At 55.2% G+C, this 27,384-nt stretch overlaps 1 protein-coding gene across 10 annotated transcripts in view; it reads left to right on the forward strand.

The window, feature by feature from the left end:
• The window catches only part of Sema4d (semaphorin 4D), a 114,406-nt gene that overhangs the window by 79,070 nt on the left and 7,952 nt on the right, over window positions 1-27,384 (forward strand). For 7 of the 10 annotated variants that reach the window (XM_058582776.1, XM_046454035.2, XM_058582756.1 and 4 more), the window contains exons 5-16: window positions 5-67; window positions 1,557-1,655; window positions 5,050-5,143; window positions 5,900-6,013; window positions 6,967-7,112; window positions 8,061-8,236; window positions 8,320-8,476; window positions 9,665-9,887; window positions 10,710-10,825; window positions 16,001-16,173; window positions 16,248-16,291; window positions 17,493-19,781. In XM_058582776.1, the coding sequence (XP_058438759.1) occupies window positions 5-67; window positions 1,557-1,655; window positions 5,050-5,143; window positions 5,900-6,013; window positions 6,967-7,112; window positions 8,061-8,236; window positions 8,320-8,476; window positions 9,665-9,887; window positions 10,710-10,825; window positions 16,001-16,173; window positions 16,248-16,291; window positions 17,493-18,418 (2,331 nt within the window). In that variant the 3' untranslated portion in view covers window positions 18,419-19,781. Of the gene's footprint in view, window positions 1-4; window positions 68-1,556; window positions 1,656-5,049; window positions 5,144-5,899; window positions 6,014-6,966; window positions 7,113-8,060; window positions 8,237-8,319; window positions 8,477-9,664; window positions 9,888-10,709; window positions 10,826-16,000; window positions 16,174-16,247; window positions 16,292-17,492; window positions 19,782-19,972; window positions 20,183-27,384 lie in introns of those variants that run through there. The other 3 variants (XM_058582780.1, XM_058582782.1, XM_058582785.1) reach the window with 1 other exon arrangement.

A 27,384-nucleotide genomic window follows, 5' to 3' on the forward strand; every position in this document is an offset into this window, starting at 1 on the left:
ACAGGTGTACTGGAAGGTCTCAGAAGACAAGAAAGCAAAATGTGCAGATAAGGGGAAATCGAAGCAGGTAATCTCTCTTGCAAGCTGCAGGACGGCCACCTGCGTACGACTTGGTGGTCATCTCCTGCAGGCTGGCGTGGTGGCAGGTTGAATGGTGGACACGGTCACCTCGTCTCTTGTGCTCCTGAGTATTGGGATTGGCTCTCACAGCAGTGCCAAACACAGGAGGCGTTCATGAAACATTGTTTTAGTTTAGTGAATTGAATTCATCATTCACATGGCCTGAGACTTTGACCAGAGAAAGCGTTTCCAGTGGCCACTGGCAAATGGTGTCAGCCGTGGGACTCACTGTGCTCCCTCTGTGGCCAGCAGACTTGGGCTTGAACCTGACAAAGGCTCTGGGGGTTTCTGGCAGATGTGCGTCCCTTGGGCACTCAGTGAGAGGCCTATTCAGGGGACGCTGGGCGAGTGTCCTTTCCTGCCAGGAGTTCTGGGTCACCCTCACCATCCTCTGCGCCTTTGTGTCCCCCACCTGAGGCCATGCAGATGTCCACTCCCAGATGACAAGAGCCCAGTCGTCCTTGATCCTTGGTCGTGGCAGTGGAATCAGGGCAGATTTCAGCAGTTGTTGGCTAAGTTGAAAACAGATTTTTTTTTTTTAACAAGTTTTTTTTTTTTTTTTGCAAAGCGCTAGACGCTTACTTGGTCATTTGTCCCCACACCCAGTGTTAGCTTAGGAAATGAGCGAAAGCAGGCTCTGAGACAGGTCACGGGTGCCGCAGGGAGTCCTTGTAGAGCTGAGTGAGACCGAGAGCCTTGCCCATGGACAGGCCCTCCCAACCCAGTGCGGGAGGAGATTGTGAATGACCAGTTTAGAAAGAGCCACAGCAGAGGGAGACTTCCTTGAACTGAGACAGTCTCAGCCTGTGGCACGTAGAATCCAAGTGCTTTCACCCTAAATAGTTCGTGGGTTCTTAAAAGGCTCCTGGTCTTCCCGAGGGGCCCTTTTAGGACGCTGAGCTGGCTTTCCCCCCGGGGGCCCCGCCTCCCCCCTGGGCGATGGTTGGGCCTGGATCCCGAGACTCTTTTTCCAGTTTAGTGGGTGCAGGGGGCAGAGGGTGGGTCTCCAGGAAAGCAGAGGGATTCGGTGTAGTGTAGTCTTTGGCAGGTTCAGCAGCAAGACAAATGGTCTGTGTGTTCAGCGAGAGGAAATTGCATCTCTGTCTCTAGCGGGTGTCCCCAGTACCATTTGAGGTCAGCTCACACGGCGTCGTTTGGTTGCCAGATCTTTGCAGAGTGTCAATTAAGGACTGAACTGAACTCTGTCTGGCACCTGAACAGCCTGTGGACACTGCAGAGTCGAAATTACAGGCCAGCTTGAGGTTTAGGTGTGCCAGGGGTCATATGGGGTGTCAGTGAACCCCCACTCTGTGGAAGGCCCGGGTGTGAAGGGGAGGACTTAGAGAGCAAGGCCCAGGGACGAGTGAGCGGGGCTCGCGGCTTGCAGAGTGGAGGCTCCTGCAGCCGGAGCTGTGAGCTGTTTTTCTCTCCTGCAGACAGAATGTCTCAACTACATCCGGGTGCTCCAGCCGCTCAGCGCCACCACCCTGTATGTTTGTGGGACCAACGCGTTCCAGCCCACCTGTGACCACCTGGTAAGGCCACGGACGCATCCCTGGTACCAGATGAACTCGGGGCAGCCTGGTCCGGGGTTACAGCAGACAGGGAGCCTGGGGGAGGGCATAGAGACGATCCCTGACCCCCCAAACGATAGGATTTTCTCAGGTCAGCTGTGTGAGGACTTGAAAGCAGCTCCTGGCCCTGCAGGAAGCCCAACCAGCCTGTGATCAAGGGCACACAGCCTTCATGTCTCCTCTGAGCTTGGAGTCTGTGGCTAAGGGTGTGGCTTGAGGCAGGGCTGGAGGGTGTGCCTGGGTATGCCTTCTCACTGAGGCATGCTGCCTTGAATCCTTCAGGATAAATACCCGGGGAGAGGGGATAGCTTGGTCGTGTGGTGGTTCCATTCCTCGTATTGGGAGGAACTTCCATACTGATTTCCACAGCAGCCGTGCTGATTCACAGTCCACGAGCGTTCCTTATTCCCGCATCCTCACCTCCATCTAGGGCTATTTGTATTCTTCATGGCTACCCTTCTAACTGGAGATGAAATCTCAGTGTAGGTTTAATTTGCATTTCCCCGGTGGCTAAAGATACTGATCATTTTTTTCAGGTCTTCATTGGCCATTTGCCCATTTATTGAATGTTTTTTGGGGTGTTGATTTTTTTTTGAGTTCTTAATATATTGTGAATATTAATTCTCTGTGGGGTGAGTAACTGGGAAAGGTCTTCTCCCCTTCTGTCGTTTCTCTCTTCCCATTACTGTTTCCTTTGCTGTGCAGAAGCTTTTTAATCTGATGCCATTCCATTGATTGGTTCCTGCTATTGTGGCTGGGTTTTAGGAGTCCTGTGGAGGAAGTCTGTGTCTGCGCCTCTGTGTTGGAGTGTTTCCCTTGGGTTCTCTCGTAGCAGCTGCAGCGTTTCTAGACTTATTCCTGGGTCTTTGATCCATTCTGAATTGACTTTCGTGCAGGGTGAGAGATGGGGATCTAGTTTCATTCTCCTGCAGACGGAGCTCCAGTTTTCCCAGTGCTGTTTGTTTAAAAGGCTGTGCTTTTTCCAGTGTATTTTTTTGGCACCTTTTGTCAAGGACCAGATGACTGTGTCCACATGAGTTTGTCTCTTTGTAAGATGGAGCATTTTAAGTAAGTACGTGGAAGAACTAAAAACCAAGCATGTTTTCTACTGATGGTCCTAGATTAACGAGTACCTGACAAATATAAAAATTCGCTAATCAGTACTTCCTCCTTATCTGCTGGGTGTAGTCCCATGACCTATAGTGGTGAAACCCTAGAGGCTTCATCTGATAACCAAGGTGGCTGCCCAGTGACTGATGGTGTGTGAGTTCATCACCTACTCAGAATGCACTGTTGACTGCAGCTAACTAAAACTGCAGAAGGCGAAATCGTGGGTGGGGGAGACCACTGTCATGAAAAGCTTCATTTGCTGTTGGAATACAACTGAGGCATGGGACTCAGAGGTGCAACACTTGCCCAGCCTGCAGGAGACCTTGAGTTTGATCCCCAATACTACAATCAAAAACTCTAACCTTGAGTCAGAAAGAACCAGACAAAGCTTGGACTCATGAGAAACTCACTTGGCAATCTGGCAGTCCCACAGAGACGCCTGGTGAGACCCACAGCACGGGTCTGTCTGGCCGTCTGTACGCAGCACAGACAGATGCTGACAGCAGAAGTTGATATGGGAAGGAGGTGAGGAGCTTCTGGGGTGTGATCCCCAGTCTTCAAGGACAGCAGTTTTGTTTTTGCTTTAATGCAAAAAATGAAAGAAAAAAAGTGCAGTTGTACTAGAAACACATAGCCAGGCTGACCTCTAGCTATGGAGAAGCTTGCAGAACTATCTTTGAAACATGGATTCTGCAGAGATGTCTGTGGTTGGTGTGTTTGGTTTAAACCTACCTATAGCTTTTCCTGATGCTTTCAATAAAATTTTTCAGACTTACAGAAAGTGGAACCGCCGAGATGGGACAGTTGGGAATGTGTGTGCACACACGTGGCTGTGTGTGCAAGTGTGTGTACATGCTAATGCATGACCCATGCCTCCCAGTTGTCATTATGAGCATCTCTTAGGGATAATGACATTTTCCTGCACAAATCTGATTTTATCACAGTAGCTAAGAAAATGTACCATAATTCCCCAGTGTCATTCACCAGCCTCGCTGGGCAATGCCAGCCCTCCTGAGCCTTCCCAGGCTACTGGCTTACAGCAACATCCCACTTTTATTTTCTGTCTGAGCGCTCCCTGAATTTCCTGCAGATTCGCCCCAGGGTTGGTTGTTTGGTCAGCTGCTGGTTCTACCTGTTGTCATCCTGAGCGATCTTCCGTATGCATTTCTACAAACCCTCGTATATGAAGAGGTGGACACGCCTCATCTGTCATTTTGCAGGAATTCCCCACAATTTGTCATTTAATGTTGTCCTGTTTTTCCCTGTTTGAGAGTTTTCTGGGGGGTTTTTTGTTTTTGTTTTTGTTTTTTGTACAAGGAATTGAACCCAGGGGCACTTAACCCCTGAGCCACGTCCCCAACCCTTTTTTTATTTATTTTGAGACAGGGTCTCACTAAGTTGCTTAGAACCTCATTTAGTTGCTGAAGCTGGCCTCAGAACTTTCTGTCCTCCTGTCTCAGCCTCCTGAGCTGCAGGGATTACAGGTGTGCACCACCACGCCCAGCAGCTTTCCGGTTCTTTATGTAGTTGATCTGTCTTTGCCTGGTACAGGTTTGGCTTTGTCAGTGAGATTATCCTGAGGTGGAGATTCTTGCCTGAGTTTCTTGCGAGGCAGACTGGGTTTGCTCTTCATATTCAGAGATGGATCTGTCTGCATGGTTACGGTGGGAGGGCGGTAGGGTTTCTGCATTCGGTTTGTGTAACCTGTTTATTGGATACTGTAGTTCTTCCTGTCTTTTTTTTTTGGGGGGGGGTACTAGGAATTGAACCCAGGATGCTTAACCACTGAGCCACAACCCCAGCCCCTTTTATGTTCTATAGTGAGACAGGGTCTTGCTAAGTTGCTGAGGCTGGCTTTGAACTTGTAATCCTCCTGCCTCAGCCTCCCTAGCTGTGGGATTTCAGGCAGGTGCCCCCCTGCACCCGGCTTCCGGTCTTTATTGATAAATTCTGCCCACGGTGTTCTGGCGGCTTGCTGAGTATGTCCTATGTTTGGTTTGCCCTGGCCCTTTGACTGTCCTAGAGCCACAGCGTCACCTCCTGTGCCTTACAGGTGGGTCAGCCGAGGCCAGGGGCCTGAGGCACTGGTGTACAGATCTGAGCAGGACCCATGGGGCAGCACCCATCTGCTCTGCCCTCTCAGTCTGGCGAGAATAACAATCTGTAAAGTTAAATGGCCCTGAATCACATCATCACCATGGAAACTCCGATGGTTTAGATGCTTTTTCTTTTTATTCAATTTTAGGACTTAGCATCCTTTAAGTTTCTGGGAAAAAATGAAGATGGCAAAGGAAGGTGTCCCTTTGACCCAGCACACAGCTACACGTCCGTCATGGTTGGTAAGTCCTGCACCCGCACGGCTACGTCCCCATGGCACACTCGGTGCCTCTTCCCTGCTCAGTCCTGCTACCCTGGGGGGACGCATGCGTCCCTCTGAACAGGCGCTTGAGTGAGGGCATCTGGACTCGAGGTTCATAACCAGCCACCGTGGTGTGACACCTTGCTTTATGTGTGTCCTTGGACCACGTCCTGGGATGTGTGGAGTGGATGCCCCTGTTGCAGACCAGAGTTGCCACCAGACACACCTGCCGCGGGGGTCTCATGCGTCGGAGGCAAGGGCTGGGAGCCACGCAGGCACCCGAGGGGGGCATCACCTCGTTGGGAAGTGGGCCGTTAGATGGCTGCACCCAGCTGCAGGCTGACATGGCGTTCTGCACACGCGTGAGGCAGGCGAGGCCCAGCCACGGGGTTGGGCAGGGGAGGCGGAGTCGGTGCGTTTTTGACGTAGGATGTCTTCAGTTCCCGGGGCTTATCTGGGCATGGCCCCATCGTAAATCGAGGAGCTGTCAGTCATTGCTGTTGGTTGGTTATCGCCTCTTAACTCGTAGAATGTGGCACCGGCAGTCATCCAGGTCGAGGGGAAGCACAGGACCTAGGAAGTGCGGGCACGTACCCCAGAGATGGGGAGCTGACTTTCCTGATGGGGGGTGGGGGGGTTGCCCAGGTGACAGAGAAATGGCGTTGAAGATGGTCCCGGGCCTCCATGCCTAGCGGGAGGCTGACTCCCTTCTCCCCTTTCCTCCCGCCTGCTGCAGATGGAGAGCTTTATTCTGGGACATCATATAATTTTTTGGGAAGTGAACCCATCATTTCCCGAAACTCTTCCCACAGTCCTCTGAGGACGGAGTACGCCATCCCTTGGCTGAACGGTAAGAGGCCCAGCCTCCTGGCGGGAGGGGCGCACCTTCCATTTCTTCCTTGGCTGCCTCTCAGTCGGGTCCCCAGCTGGTGCCAGCCCCTGGGCAGTGGGGATGTCTCCAGTGCTACTCAGGACCCACACTGGAGTTGGGGGCATCCCATTGAGTCCATCCAGAAAACAGATTTGGGAGGGTTTCATAAAAGTGAGACTCTGAGCCCAGTGTGGTGGTGCAAGCCTGTAATCCCTGCAACTCGGGAGGCTGAGGCAGGGAGATCACAAGTTCAAGGCCAGCCTCAGCCACTTAGGCCCTCAGCAACTTAGGGAGACCCTGTCTTTCTAAGAAGGGCTGTGAGGTAGCTCAGGAAAGGGTTCCTGGGTCCCATCCTCAGTACTACCCCATCCCCCCAAAAAGTGAGATTCTGAGAGTAAAAGGAGAGCTCAGATAATCAGACTGGGATGTGGTGAGGTTCCCAGCAGGACATTAAAGATGGAGCTCCCAATCCCCGGCCCCCAGCGCCCAGTCAGAGGGGTCGGGCTGCCCTGCCGCTGCAGACAGTGCGGGTCTGATGTTTGGCTTTGGGGTGCCAGAGGTGAGAGACCCCTCGTGGGGGCCTTCCTTGCGGGTGTGGCTGGTGGACCTCTGGGCTTCTTTGAGGTCTCTTGATCTGAGGGCAGAGATTCCGAGGCCTGAGATGCAAGACGGCTGGCTGCTCCTCGCTGTGGGGCAGCCCAGGTCTGGCTCCATGAGGTCCCCAGGCTGCTTCAGGACAGGTGGGCCTGGGCCCGTGCTCCGCGGGACCACCAGGGGGCGCCTCTCCAAGGCCGGGGAGGCAGGGCTCTGCGCTCTGGGCTCCTTGCTGGAGTCTGGGAGGCACGCACAGGCTTCCCACAGGGAGGCCCCCGGCCTCCAGGCTGCGCTGGCTGGGGAGCGGACGGTGACACGGCTCCGTGTGGTCCCCGCAGAGCCCAGCTTCGTGTTTTCTGACGTGATCCGGAAGAGCCCCGAGGAGGGCGAGGACGACAGGGTCTACTTCTTCTTCACGGAGGCCTCAGTGGAGTACGAGTTCGTCTTCAAGCTCATGATCCCGCGTGTGGCCAGAGTGTGCAGGGTGAGCGCTGGCCCACCTCCCGCATGCCCGCGGTGCCCGCCTGCGTGACATGCGCCTGGATGGGGTCCCTCCCGGCTTTGGTCTGATAGGTCACTTTCCCTGCCATTGTGCCCCTTTGTACCTCCATTTGGGGCCTCTCGGGTGCCAGGCCTTCCTGTCTGAGGAATTCTGGTGGTTTTTCTGGGGACAAGGGGGCCTTGGCACCCAACATGTGACTGATTGGCCAGGGGATTTGGAGATTTGATGCACCCTCCCCAGACCACCCCAGGCTGTGAAAAGCCAGGGTTTTTTTGGGGGGTGGTACCAGGGATTGAACTCTGGGGCTCTCGACCATTGAGCCACATCCCCAGCCCGTTTTTGTATTTTATTTAGAGATGGGGTCTCTCTGAGTTGCTTAGCACCTCACTGAGATCCTCCTGTCCAGCCTCCCAAGCCACTGGGACATGGTTTCGTGCCCCACCGCACCTGGCTGAGAAGTCAGTTTTTGTTGAATGTATTCACCAGACTTTTGGAATTGGAATTTCACCATCTTTCTCTCATGGTTTATAGTTAAGAGGCGAGAACTGGCACTAAATGTGACAGACACAAAGCTTCGAGTGCTCACTCAGGAAGCGAGGATGCTTTCAAAATACGGAGCTTTAGCAGGTTCTTAGCACGAGAGAGCTGCCTCAGGGTAGAGCTTAGGAGGGGGCTCACATGGCAGTTTCAGGGAGGCAGGGCCAGAGGCCTGGGAAAGAGCCGTCCAGAACCTTGGAAGACAGCAGCAGTGGCCATTGGCCAGCTGCTCAGTTCGGAGCTGGTGGATACTTGTCCCCCGTGGAAGTCCTTGGACACACAGTTGCCACGTGGCCTCCTGTTGAGTGAATGCAGTGGGGACCTCAGGGTAGAGCAAGGGTCCTTGGGGAGTGGTCTCTACTGCCCCTCCATGTCTTGTCTTTGGGATTTCAGGGGGACCAGGGCGGCCTGAGGACCTTGCAGAAGAAGTGGACCTCCTTCCTGAAGGCCAGACTGATCTGCTCCCGGCCGGACAGCGGCCTGGTCTTCAACGTGCTACAGGATGTGTTCGTACTGCGGGCCCCGGGCCTGAAGGAGCCTGTGTTCTACGCCCTCTTCACCCCGCAGCTGTAAGTGCCCTTAGCAGATGGGGTGCGTGCCCTCCTGGCTGCCCGCTGACCCCTAGGCGCTCACACAGCCTCCCTGTCCCCAGGAACAACGTGGGGCTGTCGGCGGTGTGTGTCTACAATCTGTCCACGGTGGAGGCCGTCTTCTCCGGTGGGAAGTACATGCAGAGTGCCACGGTGGAGCAGTCCCACACCAAGTGGGTGCGCTACAATGGCCCGGTGCCCACGCCGCGACCCGGAGCGGTGAGCGAGGGACAGGGCCCAGGGAGGGCTGTTGGTCCCACTCAGGGTTCAAGGCCCACAGTGTGAACCTGATGCAGGTGCCCAAGCCTCCTGGCAGGTGGGTCACCTGGCCAGGTGAGTCTCTGCACCAGACCAGGTGCCCACGGAGCCCGGGAGGGCCGAGGAGCCCCCGCCCTCGAGTGTCCTTCTCTTCTGCTGGTTGTGTGACGCTGTTGCCACACACAACCAAAATGAGGAGGCGTGTCCCCGGCGTGGGCTGATCTTGGGAAATAAACATTGCATAAGACAGTTAGGTCCATTTCGTTTTCAGTTTCCTGCAGAGGATCGTGATTTCTTGGCAAAGACCTCTGCACCCTCATGAGCTGAGCTGTCCACTAATCACTAGAAGTCACATTTTTCCCCTCCGATAAAAGTAAATTTTAGGCATAAAGAAAATATTCTAGTCTGATCTGGGCACCCGCATGGTGAATTGCTGGTGACTTGGGTGTCTGTGACCAGCTCTCGCGTGGGGCTGTGACCTGGTCCTGCGAGCTCCCCCAGCCCCGCTCCCTGTGTGGGGCCTCCGGCCCACACCATCATTGCTTGTGTGCAGTAAAATGTCATTTGTCATCAATTTTGGTTTCTCCACATCAGGAAGGTAGAACTGGAAAAATCCTTCCAGCCTCTTATCCTTTATGCTGCTTTGGACCGGGCTGGTTTTGGGCAGTGTTTAGCGTGCTTCTCTTCTCAGGGGAAAGCTAAGCTTTTTCGTTCATAAATAGATGATTTCAGGTGGACGTCATTACCCTAGGTATGTGTATGATGGCACAAATGGTGTGACTCTACTTTGTGTGCAACCAGAGAAGTGAAAGATTGTGCTCCATTTGTGTACAATGAATCAAAGAGCATTCTGCTGTCAAGCATAACTGGGAAGAACAAATTTTTAAAAAATAAAGTGAAATAGATAATTCCTGCACTGATCAGGTGTCCCAGAACACAGTCATATCTTATGGATGTGCTTTCAAACCGTGTACCCTTGTTCCTGGGAAAAGGCCACTTCAGTTACTCACTTTTTCCTGCTTCCTAGAATCTTGGTGTGTGGCTTCCCGTCTTGGGCCTGACGTGAGCTCCGAGCTCCAGAGGCCACACGGAAGCCGTGCTGGGTTGCCGGCGGCTGCACGTTGACGACGGGTCTTTTTGCCCCCACAGTGCATCGACAGGGAGGCACGGGCCGCCAACTACACCAGCTCTCTGAACTTACCAGACAAGACCCTGCAGTTCGTCAAAGACCACCCTCTGATGGACGACTCGGTGACCCCAGTAGACAACAGACCCAGGTTAATCAAACAGGGTGTGAACTACACTCAGATTGTGGTGGACAGGACCCAGGCCTTGGATGGGACCGTCTACGACGTCATGTTTGTCAGCACAGGTGGGTCCCGAGGGCCTGACAGTCTCAGCGTGTCTGTCCTGGGGTAAGGAAATTGGGAAATGTCCTTAATTTTGTACGACTAGAGGCAGCGTCTACCTCCAGATGGCCCCAGCCGATTGTGAAGGCATGAGAGGGTTTCCAAGAAGTCGCCATGCCTCAGCTTCCAGATCTCTGTGACCATCAGGGCACCCGGGACACTCATGAACCATGACCCGAATCTGGGCTGGGCGGTGCAGAGCTGTCCCTGTTGCCACAGAGCTGGGGTGATGGCCGTGCTGCAGCTGCCTTTGCCAGCCTGGGAGGAACCGTCAGCGTGGCCTGTCCTGTCTGCTGGCAGGAGACTTATTCCTGCCCTGCCAGGAACCAGACTGAGATGCCTGAACCTGCTGAGGGAGGCCCGCCTCCCCTACCAGTGTTTCTGGAATGGGGACAGTGGTCTGCAGCCATAATAGCTTTGAGTTTTGCAGCTGACCTTGCCTGGGCCCCACCCTCGCCTGCCTGCCCTTGACCCCTCCTGACACTCCCCACAAGCAACCAGAGCCCGGGCGGAGGGCCACAGCCGCCCCAGAGAGCTCTGACTTCAACGTCATGGTTGTTGGAACTGACCTTGGAACAGGGGTTTATTCTTCATAAGAAAATTGGAATAACCCACAACTGGAGTTTCCAATTATTTATTTTGCCAAAGGCTTTTTAAAAACAGCGTGAAGCTTTTCTAAACACTTGTAGAGGGAGTGATTTGAGAGGACAGAAGAGGGAGCATTTGCCACTGGGGCGGGTGTCCCGGCATGGTTGTCTCATTGACCTGTGGCTTTGACCTTGCAGACCGGGGTGCCCTGCACAAGGCCGTGAGTCTTGAGAACGACGTGCACGTCATCGAGGAGACCCAGCTCTTCCGCGACTCCGAGCCCATCCAGACTCTGCTTCTGTCCTCAAAGAAGGTACAGTGGCCTGGGCAGCCAGGCGGGGTGGCCGTCCTGCTGGGAGGCTTTGCGTCTCTATCATCCGCGATTGGCCGGACTGGGGTCAGGCGCCTGGGATGGGCAGATCCCCGCCTCCTGGCCCAGATGAACTGGCCTTCAGATGCACCAGAGTCGATCCATGAGCAGCGGATCTGAAGTCTGGGGAGGAGGGAGGACGGAGCTGGGAGGTGAAATGGCAGTGCCTCGTCGTTACACATGGATGGTACCAGGGAGGTGGGCACTGCCTGTAAAAACACGTCCTGGTGCCCGGCGCTGGTGAGGTTGCAGACTGTCAGAGGGGTGTGACACTGGTGACTCATCAGCAGAGAAGTGACAGGCGACCGCCACACAGCTCTCTCTCCACGCCAACAGGGTGCTTCCTCCCGCATCAGGGTGGGCAGACGTTTTCTGTCCAGGGCCAGATGGTGGACACGTGAGGCTTTGTGGGCTAGAAGCCAAGCCCCAGCTGGGTGAGCGGCACACATCCTGAAATGTTCATAGGTCACAAAATATTAATCAGGTTTTTCTCAACCCTTTGGAACTGGGGACCCCCTGAGCTCATAGAAGCAGCCAGGGGTGGGGGCTGGAGTCACCCTCTGGCTGAAGCCTGCCATCCCCTGTCACACGTCCACACTGTCTTTGGGAGGAGGTGCCACTGTTCTGCAGCAGGTTTAGAGCAGGGAGGAGCAGAATGTTGGCTGGTCCATCCAGATGCTGTCAGCTGCATGTGGCCGTGACCTGGGAGGCCCGTTGTTTGTTCTGTGCCCCAGTTTCCTCCCTGGGGCATGGGAGTGAGAGGAAGTCCCCCTCACTGGGTGGCTTCGAGGGTTCATCAGCCTCTTGAAGTGCTGAGGGCAGGGTGCTGGAGAACCCGGCGGCTGGGCAGGCCCCATGCTGTGACACTGAGCAGATGGACCCTGGGCCACATGGCCGTGTCCAGTGCTGGCCCTGGTGCTTGGCCCGTCTCGCCAGCACCTCACCTCCAAAGCTCAGCTCTGGGACAAAGCTGAGATGTCACCTGTGTGCCGCCTTCCTCTGAGGCTGGGAGTCTCTGGTCAGACCTGCAGTTCCCCTGCACCCTCAGCAGGGGTGGGTGGACGTGCACAGGGGCTTGAGGGGCTGCCTCCCAGGCTTTCCTGCCAAAGGCCTCTACCCACGTGGTGGGGACCAGCCAGCTCATCCCAGCGGTGGGCAGAGGAGGGGCTTCCATCCCTCTGGCTGGGTGACACAGAGCTGGTCTCCTGCAGATGCAACACTCCTCAAGGGTCTCCCAGCCTCTCCCCTTTAAGTGAGTCGCAAAGCTTGGAAGCTTGGGACTGGTTCTCAAACTCCTGTTCCCTGGCCACCTCCCCTCCCAGCCACTTAGAGTGCATTTGCCCCTCCAGTACTGAGAGGAAAGGAAATGGATCCACATCAGTCAGTCACCAGCCACCAGATGCCCGTGCCCGGCCCGGCCTGGCCTCTCAGCCTCCCTTGCATATGGGGCCTGGGGGGCTCAGGAAGTGCTTCACCAGCCCCCACCCAGGCCTATCCTTAGGAGTCCTCCTGGGGTCTTTGCTTCAACCAGGCTGGGGTGAGCACCCCGGAAGCCTCTGGAACGTGCAGTGTTCCGCAGAGGGGAGTCCATTGCGGAAGAGCTCTGCTCTGTGCTGTCACTTAGGGACCCAGGCTGGTGGGGGCGTGGGTGCCAGTTCTGGAAGGCATGGGGGTGGGTTCCTGTGTAGGGCGGTTACAGATCAGTCCTCTGTGGCTGCCCTCAGCCAGAACACCAGGAGGAAGGGCTGGTGGCTGTGTGTCCTAATGGACCACCAGTTTGACTGTCCCAGTAGGAGCCTTGGTACCCGGGGACACGGCTCAGTTGTCAGGAGCAGGAAAGAAAGCATTCATCCGCCATGGGGTCCCACACTCTCCTCGGCCTGGGTGGGTGTCAGGGGCTTGGTACCACCACGGCAGCAGAGAGGAATGGTCAGCGGTAAAGGACTGTCCCCCCGCCCCTTGCAACAGCAGCCCTCGTCTGTAGAAAGCTGACGGGCAGCGCCTCCGCCCCGCAGGCCCGGCACAGAAGGGCCGGCACCAGTGCCCTCCCTGTCCCTGGCCTGCAGCTGGAGCAGATGCGCCACTCCTCACATGCTTCCTCTCTGGTGGCAGCGAGGCCTCTTGCTCTGCTGTGGCGAACACGTGGGACAGGTCACCGTCTTACCCGTGCTCAAGCAGCCTGGGTTCTGTGGCCCTCTGGCTCGAGGCCGTGATGCTGCTCTGAATCTGGGCGCGCACTGGTCTCTTCAAGTCCCTCCTGCGCTTCCCTGGGCACACGTAGCTAGGGCACCGTGTCGGCCCGCTGAGTCAGAGGCCAGGCGCGTCTGTGCTCGCCAGGACGCCCTGTGATGGTGAGGCCCAGCGTGTGGCCTGGGGAGCCAAGGAGCTCCGGAGCTTGCTCACCTCACCGCCCCCAGGGCTGCGTGCGCACGCGAGCCAGCAGGGACAGTCACCAGAGCAGGGGAAGGAGAGGTTGGGCAGCTGGGAGCAGGGGAGTGCACCCCACTGGCCCTGTGACACCCCCCCCCCCACTTTCCCCTCGTTCGCCGTGGTACGGCTCTCATTTTGAGGTGATTTGGATCTCCGCAGACTAGCAGTGATAGACAGGGGTCCCTGTGCCCCCACCCAGCCTCACCTTGAGTGGCAGGTCACAGAGGCAGTGTGTCCTTGCCTCAACCAGGAGCTGTGGGGGACACAGTGCCGCTCACTGGCCCCCACACCCTGCACCCTTCACGCTGCCCTCCTCCTCCCAGGGCCTGGGATGCTTTGGGACGTCACACCTTCTCACGTCTCCACCTGTCCCTGGTCCCAGCCTGCCTGACGAGACCTGGCAGGTGTTCTGCAAAGTGTCTGCCGTTTCCTCCTGACTGTCCCAGGGTGGTGGGTTTGGGGAGCACGCCATGGGAATGTCTCCTGCTTGTGCCCTCAACCGTGGACTCTCTGTCCAAGTCACCTCTGTCCTTTGCCTGCTCCATGCATCAGTGAGTGCAGCCCACACCCAGGGAAGGGAAGTCAAGCCCCGCACAGGGGAGGCATGGCAAAGAACTGTGGGCACATGTTAAAGCCCACGGTCACCCAACTTGTCTACTTGTCTCTGGGGACTTGTGACACGGGGAAGCTGCGGTCGGTCCTCTGTGTCTGTGGTTCCATATCTTTAGGCTTTGCCTTCACGATCCAGCCCACCTCGGGCCAGAAATATCCCAGAGCAAAACGCGTAGAGAGACTTTTTGTTGTGACTCCCCCAATGGTACCACAGGACAACTGTTTGCAGAGCCTTTACGCTGTGAGGTGTTCCAAGTCACCCAGCGGGATTTAAAGCATTCAGCAGGGTGTGTGTAGGGTCTGTGCTTAGGGAAGGGACTTGGGCATCCCCAGGTTTTGGAATGTCGAGGGGGGGTCCGGAAACCTGCCCCCGACCGATAAGGAGAGAAGACTCCGCCACTTTCCCTCTCGCCTGCCCACTGCACCTCCACCGGTGGGCCCGGGCGGCAGCAGGCGCTGGTCTCCTTGGAGGCTTCTGGCTGCCTGCTCTTCCCTGTGGCTCTCTGGAAGCCTGTAGCCCAGCTCTCAGGGAGAAGGTGGCGGAGTGTCCTGGAGAGCGGGAGGTCAGGGGCCTCCCTGGAATGGGCCCTCCCACCCTCTGTGGCCCTCAGCCGCCTCTCGCGGGGGGGAAAGCTCAGGCAGGGCTCAGCTTGGCCTTTGCCCCGGGAAGCATTTGTGCATTTTCAGGGTGCACAAGGTCTCCCTGTTAGTCCCTCTGTTAGGTGGTGAGCGTGTGGTCACATCTGCTCAGGTCTGCAATGACAGGGACAGGCCAGGCCAGGCCCTTGCTGCATCTGGTCATCACAGCCTGCATCCTGGTGTGTGGGTGGGGGTGTGCACACTCGTGCTGGCTCAGGCAGGGATGTGGCCCGGGACCTTCAGAACCTCCAGCACATGGGCCCTGGGTCAGCGCTGGGGACTGCAGGCTCCAGGCAGCCTGAGGCCGATGCAGACTGTGACCTCGGAGGGTACAGATCACGCTTTGTCTGACTCTAAAATACTTCCATGTATGTGTTTGGGAATCTTTGGTGCTAACCAAAAGGTTTTCCAGGATGTTAACGTGAAGTTCCCAGGCAATGTGGAGAAAAGACCAGAAACCACTGCCTGTGTGTCCTTGTGGGGCACCATCCCTTGAACTCTGTTTACTCATATTAAAAAAACAAAAAAAAAAAAACAGTCGGCATGGTACAGTGGTGGACTTCTCTAACTCAGTGCCAGAGGCTGAGGCAGGAGGATCACAAGTTCAAGGCCAGCCTCAGCAACTTCGTGAGGCCCTATTTCAAAATAAAAACTAAAAAAGGCTGGGGATATGGCTCAGTGTCAAGCACCCCTGGGTTCAATCTCTAGTACCTGCCCCACCCCACCCCTGCCAATACCAGTTGTCCTGAATGCCGTGTGTGGGTATTCTGCAGTACCAGGTGGGCAGCGGGCGTTGACCTACGGAAGGCCTGCTCTGAGCACAGATACACTGGAGCTCGGCGATGGATTTCTTCCTTATAAAGATAGATGTATGGAAAGCAGGTGATGTCATTCCCTTTTGATTTGATTTTCTTTGCATAGTGTTAATCGGCATCTCCTTCCTACCTACGTGCTGGGCCCGGGAGCCCTGTCCCTCTGCAGGTATCCCATTCTGGCAGGAAGAACTAAGATTAGCCTTTAGACTCGCAGCTCACCTATAGTGAGGCCAGGAGGCAGCTTGGAGTGTTGGGCACAGGGGTCCCCCTCCAAAGCAGGGGGGACCCGCAAGGAGTCTGAGCGGCCTCAACCCCCAAAAGAGAGAGGTTCAGGAAAGCAGGGGGCACCCAGGTGGCAGCAGGTGCCTAGACAGGGGAGGGCAGGAGTCAGAGCAACAGCTGGATTCTGCTTGATCATGGACCATCGCCTTTGCTTTTGGACAGGCTATAATTAGCGTTTCCCTTAGGCCTCGGCGGCCTGCTTTGGTTCCCATTAGGGAGACCTTTCTTCTCTGACTCGGTGCTTGCAGACGCTGCACGTTCCCAGAATCTGCTGAAGAAGCTCAGCCCCTGCTGTGGAGCGCCTTCCTAACACCCGGCCCCACCTCTGTCTCCCACCCAGGCCAGGAGGTTCGTCTACGCGGGCTCCAACTCGGGAGTGGTGCAGGCACCCCTGGCCTTCTGTGAAAAGCACAGCAGCTGCGCGGACTGCGTGCTGGCGCGGGACCCCTACTGCGCCTGGAGCCCGGCCACCGCTGCCTGCGTCGCCCTGCACCAGGCCGAGGGCCCCCACAGGTACGAGGCGGGTGCACCCATGCGCATGCCCCGGTGCCTGGGCAGGTGAGTGACGAGTGCCGGTTGTCTTGCAGGGGCTGGATTCAGGAGATGAGCGGCGACACGTCCCTGTGCCCGGGTGAGTGGGTTCTCAGTGCCAGTCCCCTCAGCAGCGCCGGGTCCCTTTACCATTTCGAGGCACTTCGGTTCTGTGGCTTTTGTGTGCGTTGTGTTTTTCTTTCTCCACTCAGAACAGAGGTCAAGTGTCCTGTATGAGACCCGTGACCTTTCTCTGTCCCTTTGGTTGCTGGAACAGGCTTTGAGGCGCGTGGACTGTGTCATCTCGTGGGAAAGCACTCTGCATCCCAAACTGTCCTCTCTTGTCCTCTCTCTCTCTCTCTCTCTCTCTCTCGCTTGGGGTTTGTTAAACAAAACCTGAACTTTAGTAATGGGAAGAAAGGAGCCCGTGACCACAGGTTGAGTAGCCCTAACCCCCAAAGCCCCAAATTCGGAACTTTCCAAGTACCCACAAGCTATACCACGGTGGAAAATGTCACGAAAACTTGGTTTCATGCACATAATGATTTAAAATATTGTGTAAAATCACCTTCAGGCTGTGTGTATAATTTCCATGTGAAATGTAAGTGACTTTTGTGGTTCGACTTGGGTCCCCTCCCCAAGACGTCGCATTGTATATATGCGAATATTCCAAAACTGGAAATCTGGAACACGTGTGGTCCCCAGCATTTCAGACAAGTGATACACAGCCTAGAATTAGTGGGGCTGGCTGGCTTTCCCCTTGAGGATGCTACTGCCTGCCGCCAGCCTTCGGGAAGTAGCGAAGTGACCAGAGGCAGGGGAGGGATCAGGCCAGGACGTCCTACCCACCTGTGCCCTCAGCTCCGTGCCCTTCCTCCTCAAAACAGCTGTCCTGAGAGGAAGAAAAGTGCAGGTGCGGGGTGCCAGGGAGACCGACAGCCAGCCTTCCCGCTGCCACTAGCAGGAGCATTGATGGCTGGGTGCAGGTGCAGGCTGGCCTGTGCACACCGTCCCCTGCCTTGTGTGTCTTCTCCTGGGACACAGGGTTGAGAAACGGGATTTCTGCAGTTCAGAGCTGTCTTCAGTTTCCTTTGTCCCCTCCCCCCCCCCCGCTGCCACATGGGGCTCATCTTTGCTTTCCGGTCGCGCATGTCTTTATTTCCTTAGTTGTTCTAGAAGATTCCATCTTGCTCCACTGGGTGAAACTCTTGTGCCGTCTTGTGGGTGTTGACCTATTTTTAAAAGAAGTTGGGTAAACGAACAGTTTGTTGACGCTGTGCACGTTTATTTTGATGTTCCAGATAAAGTTAAAGAAAGTTACCGGCAGCATTTTTTCAAGCACGGCGGCACGGCAGAGCTCAGATGCGCCCTAAAGTCCAACCTGGCCCGGGTGGTGTGGAAGTTCCAGAACGGCGTGTTGAAGGCCGAGAGCCCCAAGTACGGTCTCATGGGCAGGAAAAACCTGCTCATCTTCAACCTATCAGAAGGCGACAGTGGGGTGTACCAGTGCCTGTCAGAGGAGAGGGTCAGGAACAAGACAGTCTCCCAGGTGGTGGCCAAGCACATCCTAGAGGTGAAGGTGGTCCCGCGGACCTCAGCCACCCCCACCTTACAGGCCACCCAGACGGAAGAGAGTAGGATCACCTCCAAAGTGTCTGTGGCATCCACCCTGGGGTCTTCTCCTCCCACCCCAGCTGTGCGTGCCACCTCCCCGGGGGCCACCACCCCACCTCCCAAGCCTGCACCCACCAGCACGTCCTGCGAGCCAAAGATCGTCTTCAACACTGTCCCCCAGCTCCACTCGGAGAAGACGATGTATCTCAAGTCCAGCGACAACCGCCTCCTCATGTCTCTCTTCCTCTTCATCTTCGTCCTCTTCCTCTGCCTCGTTTCCTACAACTGCTACCAGGGCTACCTGCCGGGACAGTGCTTAAAATTCCGCTCAGCCCTGCTGCTTGGGAAGAAGAAGCCCAAGTCGGATTTTTCTGATCTGGAGCAGAGTGTGAAGGAGACACTGGTCGAGCCAGGGAGCTTCTCCCAGCAGAACGGGGAGCAGCCCAAGCCAGCCCTGGACACTGGCTATGAGACGGAGCAGGACACCATCACGAGCAAGGTCCCCACAGACAGGGAGGACTCGCAGAAGATCGACGAGCTCTCTGCCAGGGACAAACCGTTCGACGTCAAATGTGAATTGAAGTTCGCCGACTCAGACGCAGACGGAGACTGAGGCCGGCCACATCCCTGCCGGTGTCTCGAGTCCCTGCGTGGAAAGTCTTGTGTTTAACCTGTGCTGTAGCTGAGTCTTGTCACCGTGCAGCGAACCTCAGTCCTCTGTGTTCTCTTGGGTTGAGTCTGTGGCTTGTTTCTCTTTGTCCTCTTGGAAAACAGCAAGTGTCACGTGTCCCGGTCTGAGTCCCGCAGTTGGCTGGAGCTTTAAGATGTGCCCGTGGGCAGCGGCACCGATTCACCTGAGCCCTGAGTGTCGTGGGGGAGAGATGGCTGGACTTTGTCGGCTGAGAAGAGCATCCCCTCCGCTTCCCCTCCTTGTAGCAGCCACTAAAAGATAATTTAATTCCAGATTGGAAATGAGGTTTTAGTTTATCAGATTGGTAACTTATCGCCTGTTGTCCAGATTGGCACGAACCTTTTCTTCCATTTAATTATTTTTTAGAAGTTTTGCTTTGATGGTATTAATGTCTTAGGTCATTTTTTTTTAATTACTGGAGCAGATGTTTTAATATTTAGAAGATGTGCATCTTCCAGATTTTGTTATATATTGGGATAAAATATGGCTTATGTTGCTTAAGATTCTCAGGGATAGACTTACTTTTGCTAAATCCATTCTTTCGGCTTGTAGAAATGTAGACCTGAAACCATCTCTTGAACACACTCTTTTTTTTTTTTTTTTTAACTTTATTCCTTGAGGGAAGCATCACTTCCAGAGAGATTGTGCTTCTGGACTTTATTTTTTTCTTTCTTCACTCTTGAAGAGGAGGACTGTCCCACATCCACAAGACGGGTTTGAATGATGCAAGGTGGATCGATGGCTCCCTGCGACGATCGGGCTGGCCCATGAGGGGAAGAGCATCCTCCGATGCCCATGGCTGCCGGAGGAACCCTCCCGTCCAGGCGGATGGCACTTCACAAGGACGTCTTTGGCTCTCTGATCATCTCCTGTCTCTTCCATCTCACCCCCACTGCCCTGCCCAGACATGCCCCAAGTCTAACAGAGCTGTCCACCCTGGACCAGAAGCAACCGTGATCCCAGCCACCTGTGGACGTGGCCGCCCTTCCCGACCAGCTCTGCCACCGTGTGTAAGGCAGGAGGAGCTCAACCTTTATTTCTCTTCCATTCCATCTCCCTGCTCTGTGAATACCCAGTAAGAAGAGGCTTTTATTTCCATGGCAAAGAGCAATAAACTCCGGATTTTTGTGTGCCTGTGTGGACAGTCTCATCTTCCAGCCTGCTATGATTTGACCATTTGGTGTAAACATTTGTGTTTTATAAAAGTTACGTTGTTTTTATTTTTCTACTTTGAATTGTATACATTTGGAAAGTACCTGAATAAACGAGAAGCTTCCATGGTTGAGTTGGGCAGGCCGTTACTTAGCAGAGGCCATGTGTCCTCTCCCCGTGAGTGGCCCCGGCGGGGTCACCTGGGAACTTTCTTTCTCACCCCCACGTGTCTGTCTCCTGCTGTGTACCACCTTCTCCGGCACGGGGTGTGTTCCTGACGACTTCCGCCTCAGTACCCTTTCTTTTCTGTCCTCTGTCTCGCAGCCTCATCTCCTAAGCCCTTCCCTCCTCCTGGCTCCTCCTCCCTGTCCTGTCTGGGTCCCGACTGGTCTTCCTCTCCCCGGAGCCCCTGGCCGGCCTTGAGCTCAGGGCCCGACAGCCGCACACGGGTCATCTTGTTGCCGCCCTTCCTGAGTGACCAGGCACAGCAGGTGCATGCTCTGGGGACCTTCCACCTCTTCTGCCAAGCCACAGGTGAGTTGCAGTCATCCCATCCGTTGCTCTGTCTTCCCAGAGGCAAGTGGGCGGGGCCTCCTCCATGCTCACTGGGTCATGAGCTGACTTTACTGCCCACCACCTGCCTGGCTGTGGCTCTCTCATGCTTTCGTGGTGGGTCCAGCCTGAGATAAATTGCAAGCAATCAGCATGAAGTTATTCCCGGTATACAGCAGGGGTTAACCAGCTTTTTCCCGTAAAGGGCCAGATGTTAACTATTTCAGGCTTTGTGGGCCACAAGGTCTCTGTCACAATCACTTGGCTGTGCACTTAAACTCTCGAAGCAGCCATGGATGATCCGTAAGGAGTCGGTGGGGCCATGTGCCAGTAAAACTTTATTCACCAAACACAGCAGTGAGCTAGATTTGGCCCCAAAGCCACAGCTTGCCCACTTGTGTAGGGGGTTGCTACTGTTTCTCTAACAAATGGGAGGTTAATAGATGGGGCATTTGGGAATTTTTAATAAGTAACTTTAGAGCTTCCAGAGGGAAATTGTGTTGATGATTCGTTCCATGAGGTTTCTACCTCCCTTGTAGCTGGGCTCAGTGCTATGAGCTAAATCTGCACTGGGTCACCTGATGGAAAGGTGGGGGGAGGGCACCCAAGGAACCGGCTAGGGACAATGAGGGATTAAGAGAAACCCACACACACAGAAGGAGACATTAAGAAAAGCTGGGATCAGGTGAGATACTGCACTCTGCTGGAAAAAACAGTGAAGAGCTGGCTCAGCAAGTTATTTTTCTAGGGTCTCATCATGAAGTAAAAACATTGTTCTTTGGGCACTAGAATGTTACAGGGCTAGAAACATTCTTGCAGCTATTTCACTGTTGCAATGCTTGGGGCTTCTTGTGGCACCCAGGAATCCCATTGTTCAGAGTTACTGTTAAGCAGGCTTAGAAACAGCAGCGCTGGTGAAACATTGTAGTTGTTTTGTGCTGCTCAGAATTCCTGTATGCTGGGAGCTATGTGCCTGAGATCAGTAAGACTCCTCGACAGAGCCTCTTCAGGCAGGGCATCACCAGAACAACTGGGCATCCTGTGTCCTTGGACAGAAACATTCCGCGCACCACGTCTATGAAGCAATCAGGGACTCCTGGTCACAGTCACCACGCTCCACAGGGGCAGGAGGAATGGAAGGCAGAAAATATTGAAAATCTCGTGTCCTACCCAAAGGAGGGCTTTAGCGTGTGTTGGAGAATATTCTGAAGGGACATCTAGAAAGATGATAGTTCAGCTAAAACCATGCTCCACATGTGTCCTTGGCTTAGGCAGTGTCCAGTGCTCTGGTTTTGTCTGATGGTGGCCTGGGCCCCTGCACAGAGAGGAAGAGAGAACTTGAAAAAGGGAAACAAACCCAGTTTAACTTTTAAAAAACATTTTTTTTTAATAACCTATACAGTTTTAAGCTGTCGTTCACTTCTTGTTAAAGTTTTGGGAGCTTTTGGGTGGCCTGTGTCCGCTGTGAAGGCATCATGCCAGTTTTCAACTGGTGGCACTGGACAGGTCCCAGGTGAGGGACAGGACTTGCTTGTTCATCAGTGCTGCAAGGACAGATCTTTGAGTGACTGACTCCTGTGGTCCAAGCTCTTTGTTTTGTGAGATGGGGTCTTGCTACCTTGCTTGGTATGACCCTGAATTCCTGGGCTGACGCAATCCTCCCACCTCAGCCTCCGCAGTAGCTGGGACCACAAGTGTGCACCACTGTGCCCAGAATGCCCAGGCTCTTTTGCTTAGTGCTGTGGACCAAACCTGGACTTAGACACCTGCCCTTCAGTCAAGTATTCTACCTTGGGACAGGCAGGATGGAAAGTCCCTCAGGTGGCTGGGTGGCCTGTGGCCTGTGTCCTGTGGCAGAAGTGGAGTCCTTCACAAGCACTCAGGTACCCCCCTGGTGTGGGGGAGCCAAGGAAGCTAACATTGGGTCCATACAACATGGCATAGGACCCAGGGCTCCTTCACTGGCTGGTGCAGGCAGGCTCTGTGGCAGGGGATCATTACCTGTTTAAACGACAGGTTCTCAGGTTGTTACCTGTTGGCCAGGTGTTCATATAAGCACCTGGGTGTGGGAGCAAATGAAAGATTGGTACCTTGCTATTATATCAGCAGAAACCACTCCAGGTACTTCACACATGGAGAATTTAATGCAGGGGATTTGTTACAAAGGTGGCAGGAAGGCTAGGACCAACATGCGGGAGCTGCAGGAAGCCACCACCAGCATGGGCCGGATGAGCAGAAGGAAGATGGCACTGCCCAGCCCCACTTGCCAAGCCACTGAGACTGGGCCTCGGAACCTGCAGCCTCCCTCTGCTGGCAAGAGGTCCTGGGCTGGAGACAGGTTTCTTCCTTCCGACTCCTGTCTCCTGTCAGTGCTCCCAGGACCAGACCTAACAGGAAGCTGGTGGCCAGGCATCTGTGAAGTGCAGCTGCGGTCAGCAGTGTTCAGGGCATGGCCGAGAACTGGGGGATGGAGGAGCCTAACCTGGAAGGGATGGGGAACCAGACTGGAAACAGGCTCCAGTCTCCTCTGCCCTCCTCCTCCTGTGGTCGTTATTCTCCATCCAGAAACATTTGGCTTCATCTGGGACCCTTGTTTTCTGTTCCCTTGTAGCCTCATTTGTGGGGTTCTCCGTGGAAAGGGTGGAAAGGGTGGCTGGCCTTGGTCCTGTGCAGAGAGGATCAAATCCCGGGCAGGCTTGGCCTGTGGTGCACCCAGAGGGACCCATGGGGCCTGCAGGCTGAGCTTGCTCCAGGAGCAGAGTCCCTGGTGTGGCCTCTAGGAGCAACTGGAGCTGTGCCTTGTGTTCTGTCTTTGGCACTGACCCCGAGGAAGCAGCAGATGCTATTCCAGGTGAGGCCCAGGCTCCGAAGGTTGAAGGCGCAGGCTTCCCTCTATGCAGAGCCTTCTCCCAGCCTCCGCCTGCTGCCTCCAGGCAAGGGGTGGGGGGTTGGAACCCTGACAGTTTTTCCCCTTTCCCTAAACAGCTTTTCTGTGGTAATTGTCCTAAGTGGCTTGGGGCTGTCTGAGGGCCTAGCAGAGGGTTTCTAGGATGGGAACTTACAGAGAGGGTGAATGTGGAATCTGCAGTTCCCCGGCTGCTTCCTGCCAGCTCTACTGGGAGACCCTTCATCTCAGGGAGAGTCTCGCTGGCCAAAGGCCAGGCCTGTCCTTGAGGAAAGGGCCTCCCCTGCTCCCACCCAGGGCCTGTGTGGCACCTGGAGACAGTCCCACCTGCCGACATGCTCCAAGCCAGGGGTTGGGACGTATCCCTGTGGACTCAGCCATGTAGGAGGGGGGAGGCCAGAGCCTTGCTGAAAGGGGTCAGGGTGGGTCCACCTGAAATGTCCCATGGTCTGCGGAGGGAGAGTTGCCAGCGGAGGGAGGCCTGACGTGGAGTGGCGGGGTGAGGAGCAGCTGTGCAGGCTGGGTACGTGGATGTCTCCTGTGGCGGGACAGCAGTTAGGATGCCCTTCCACAGGACAGGTGGTCTCAGGTGACTCCAGAGTGGGCCCCAAGCATGGCGACTGGAAGAGTGAGCCTGGCCTGGTCCCTGAGCCCCCAGTGGCCTCTGAGCTTACTGACAGGAATGCTGGGCAGAGCATGCTCTGCCCTTCCTCAGCCTTCATGCCTGAGTCCTTGGAGACCAGGGCGCCACCAGGCCCTGGAGCAGCTCACAGTGGCCTGAGGCACTAAATGAGACCCAAGCGCCTGGGGACTGCCCTGCAGTGCGCTGTGATTGCTTCCCTGGGGACTGCCCTGCAGTGCGCTGTGATTGCTTCCCAAGCAGTATTCACCGTGCTGCCACCGCGGGGGACAGGAAGGAACACAAACCACACATCTGCATCACACACACACACACTACAGGCACAACCACACCCCGCACAGCCAGGCCCACCAGATTATCCAGGGTGATATCAATGTCCGTCTCAAGACCTGTTCCATAGTCACATCTGCAGAGTGTCTTTTGCCAGTGTGAGGCTCCAGGAATTAGGACCTGGGTTCTTGGGGTCATTGTTCAGGTGGCCTCAAGACACTGGCAGTTTGGGAAGGGGCTGAGAGCCCCAGAGGAGGAGAGCTGAGGAACTGGGGCACTGGAGACCAGGACAGAGACCCCTTTTCCCCACTGCAGACCCCAAGACCCTGCGAGGCTCTGAGTCCCCAGCCCCCTTGTCCTTAGCCCTCACAGCGGCCTCTGTGAGCCACCGGGTGGGTGGGGCCGGAGCCTCAGCATCCTTGATGGCCCCTTTCCTGGTCATTTTGTGCCTTTGCCCCCTTCTCCAGGAAGGTAGGGGCATACTAGGAAGGCGCCCTCCAGGGTTTTCTCCCCACTCCAGGATCCTATCTGTGGCCATTGACAAATGTTCCAGCCATCTGGCTCTCCGTTCTTTCCCTTCGCTGGGAGGTGGTAAAGATCACATGACTGCTTTTGCCTGCAGGCTCTGGGCTAGGTGCCTGGTGACATTTGCTGGCTTTTGATAAAGGGATCCATGCCTGGCTCCAGGCTGCCTGTTAGCTGAATTGACTTTGCTGAGCTCAGGTAGACACTAGAGAATCACGAGTGTTCTTGGGGAGTGAGCTGTGTTCACCCAGGGTCCTGAGCCTGGATCGCTTTGCACAGCGGGCCTGCTGATCCTCAGGTTCCTCTGGACCCAGGGCCCAGAGCCCAGGCTCCTCAAGAATCCCTGTTGACAACTGGCCATCGCCTCCCAGGACCTCCAGGTGCCATCCTGACCACTGGTTGGAATCTGGAGTGTCTTAGGGGAATGTTAAGCTCAGGGCCGTCCCTCTGGTCAGTGCCCATCATCAAGGCTGCAGAGGGGGCCTGGCACACTTGGGACTTGGGCTCCATCCCCTTGGGGATAACAGAAGTTTGACCCGGATGGGGTTCAGTTCTGACCTGTGTCTCCGAACCCTAGCCTGCCAAGGACAAAAGAAGGTGACATCTGAGCTGGAGGCACACACTCCACACAGTGCTGTGCCAATGTGATGTGGCTGCTGAAGCAGCTCATGAGTTCTTAGGTATAAAGACAATTTCTGGAAGGGAAAAAAAAATGAAGAAGTTGACATTTCTGCTCCACCCTGGCCCCTGGGCAGCTCAGAGTGAGCCTGAGTGAAGCAGGATGGAGTGACAGGCCTCCAGGGAAGAGTGGGCAGGACAGCCCACCAGGTGACCTCAGGGTACACCCCTGGCCACACTGCCCTTCCCACAGGAGCAGAGTCTGGAAGAGGAGGAGACAGAAACCCCTGCCCAGGAAAGGAAGAGACCCTGCCCCAGGGAGGGGCCCAATGGTGGGCAAGTAGGCCAGAGAGTCTTTGAGAAGAGAGGCTGGGGGAGTGGGTATTGGGGCTACCCTGGCAATGGGCTCTGGCAGGGATGGGCCGTGATGTTCAGTAGCCTGCACTGGGTCCTCAGGGGACAGCTCCCACTGGGGTGCAGCTGTCATCCTGTTACCTGCAGGAGAGCCACTTGGGCCTGAGCATGGAGACAGGGCAGGCTGCATACAGGGTGACCACTGGGAGGACACAGGTGCCACACAGAACAGCAGTGTGGCACTCGCTGGGGGAGTGGCCTGGGATGGGTCTCTCACATTTGACCCTTCTCAGGGCCTCAGAGCTCCAGGCCTGTCAGCCTCCCCCAGGGAGGCCATTGCTGGAAGGAGGCTGGTGTGTTGCAGCAGAAGCAGCTGTGAGCCTCCAGTCACATCTGCAAGGCACCCTCAGTCCTATGGGGTGGCACGGGCGGATGGGCACAGGATGACGGTGCTGAGCCCAAATCTGCAGGAAGCTTCAAGATCCTTTCCAGAGCTGGAGTAGAGATTCGCAGGACATGGATAAGCCTGGCCTTTGTCATGTTGGGGACAGAGGTCAGGTAGCCATCAAGTCAGATCCCTCCTAGCCAGAGCAGTTTCCCTCTGAAGGTCAGACAATGACGGGTGTCCACTCACTTGATGCCAGGAACATGTCCAGGTTGATGGTGGCTTGGTCACTGCTGTGCCAGACTGAGTCTTCTGCCTGACCCACTTCTCAGGGGCTGCTGGGGGAGACAGGGTGGCACCCAGCTTGGCTGACCTTGAACTGGTAGGATTGGATGGTGGGGGATTCAGAGCATGTTGGCCCAAGGCACGAGTGGTGCTTTCAGCAGAGCCCAGCTGGAAGGTGCGAGAAAGATGCGCCCAGCACCCAGACATGCCTGAGCCAGCCCCTGGGGGACAGATTCAGTTTTGTAGCCACCTCCCCTGTCCCCACTGATGGCATGGCGCTGAAGGGATGGTTCTGTAGGCTGGTTTTAACTCTACTTTCCCTCTCTCTTTAATCTCTGCATTCAGAATGAGGTGGCTAGTTTAAAAAGAATGAATGGAACGTAAGTACTTCTTTAACATCTTTTGTGTTTTATGAGTTAGCACATTTTTAAGTAATATTAGGGCGCGCGTCCTCTTGATGGCAGGGTATGTACCTGGCGTGTTCCATGCTGCCCCAGGAGTGGGTCTTGGGGGGATCTCACAGTTGGAGGTCCCCACCCATGGGGCATGGGGTTGTAGCGGTGGAGGTGCTCCATTTCGGCTCCATTCTTCATCCCTGGGGTTTGGTCATGAGACCCTTCCAGAAGCTTCTGTTGGGTGGTGCTGATGAATGAGGGAGGAGGCTGGGCTTTTTTTTTTTTTTTTTTTTTTTAGAACTGACTTTAGTGTCTGATATTCAAAGAAAAGTCCTCATCACTTGATCATCAGACTCGAGAGGATCAGTTTCATCAAGTCAGATGTTAGCTGGGTGCTGGGGGAGGGGCTGAGTAAACTGTGGTATCCTGAAAGACGTGCAGCAGGGGAAATAGTCAACTCTGTACCCACCACTTCCACACCTATGCACTCAACCAACTGTGGATCAAAAATATCCAGAAAAAAATTGCTTCTATGCTGAGTACGTACAGGCTTGTCACTGCTGTGGACAATGCACTGTGACAGTTTCTCACATAGCGTTCATATTGGGTTTTATAGATGACCTGGAGCTACTTCAGAGCGTATGAGAGGGTGAGCGCGAGGAGTACACAAACACTCCCCTGATTTCTATGAGGGACTTAATGGCTGTGGATGGTGGCCTCCTCGGGACCCAATCCCTCGCTGATACTGAGGGACAAGATGGATATTCCCTATTGGATGGGCATCTACATACGTAGAGAAAGATGTGT

The sequence above is a fragment of the Marmota monax genome, unplaced genomic scaffold (genome assembly GCF_021218885.2).
Source record: "Marmota monax isolate L192 unplaced genomic scaffold, Marmota_monax_Labrador192_F-V1.1 WCK01_AAM20220418_F8-fsc00217, whole genome shotgun sequence".
NCBI classification, from domain to species: domain Eukaryota; kingdom Metazoa; phylum Chordata; class Mammalia; order Rodentia; family Sciuridae; genus Marmota; species Marmota monax.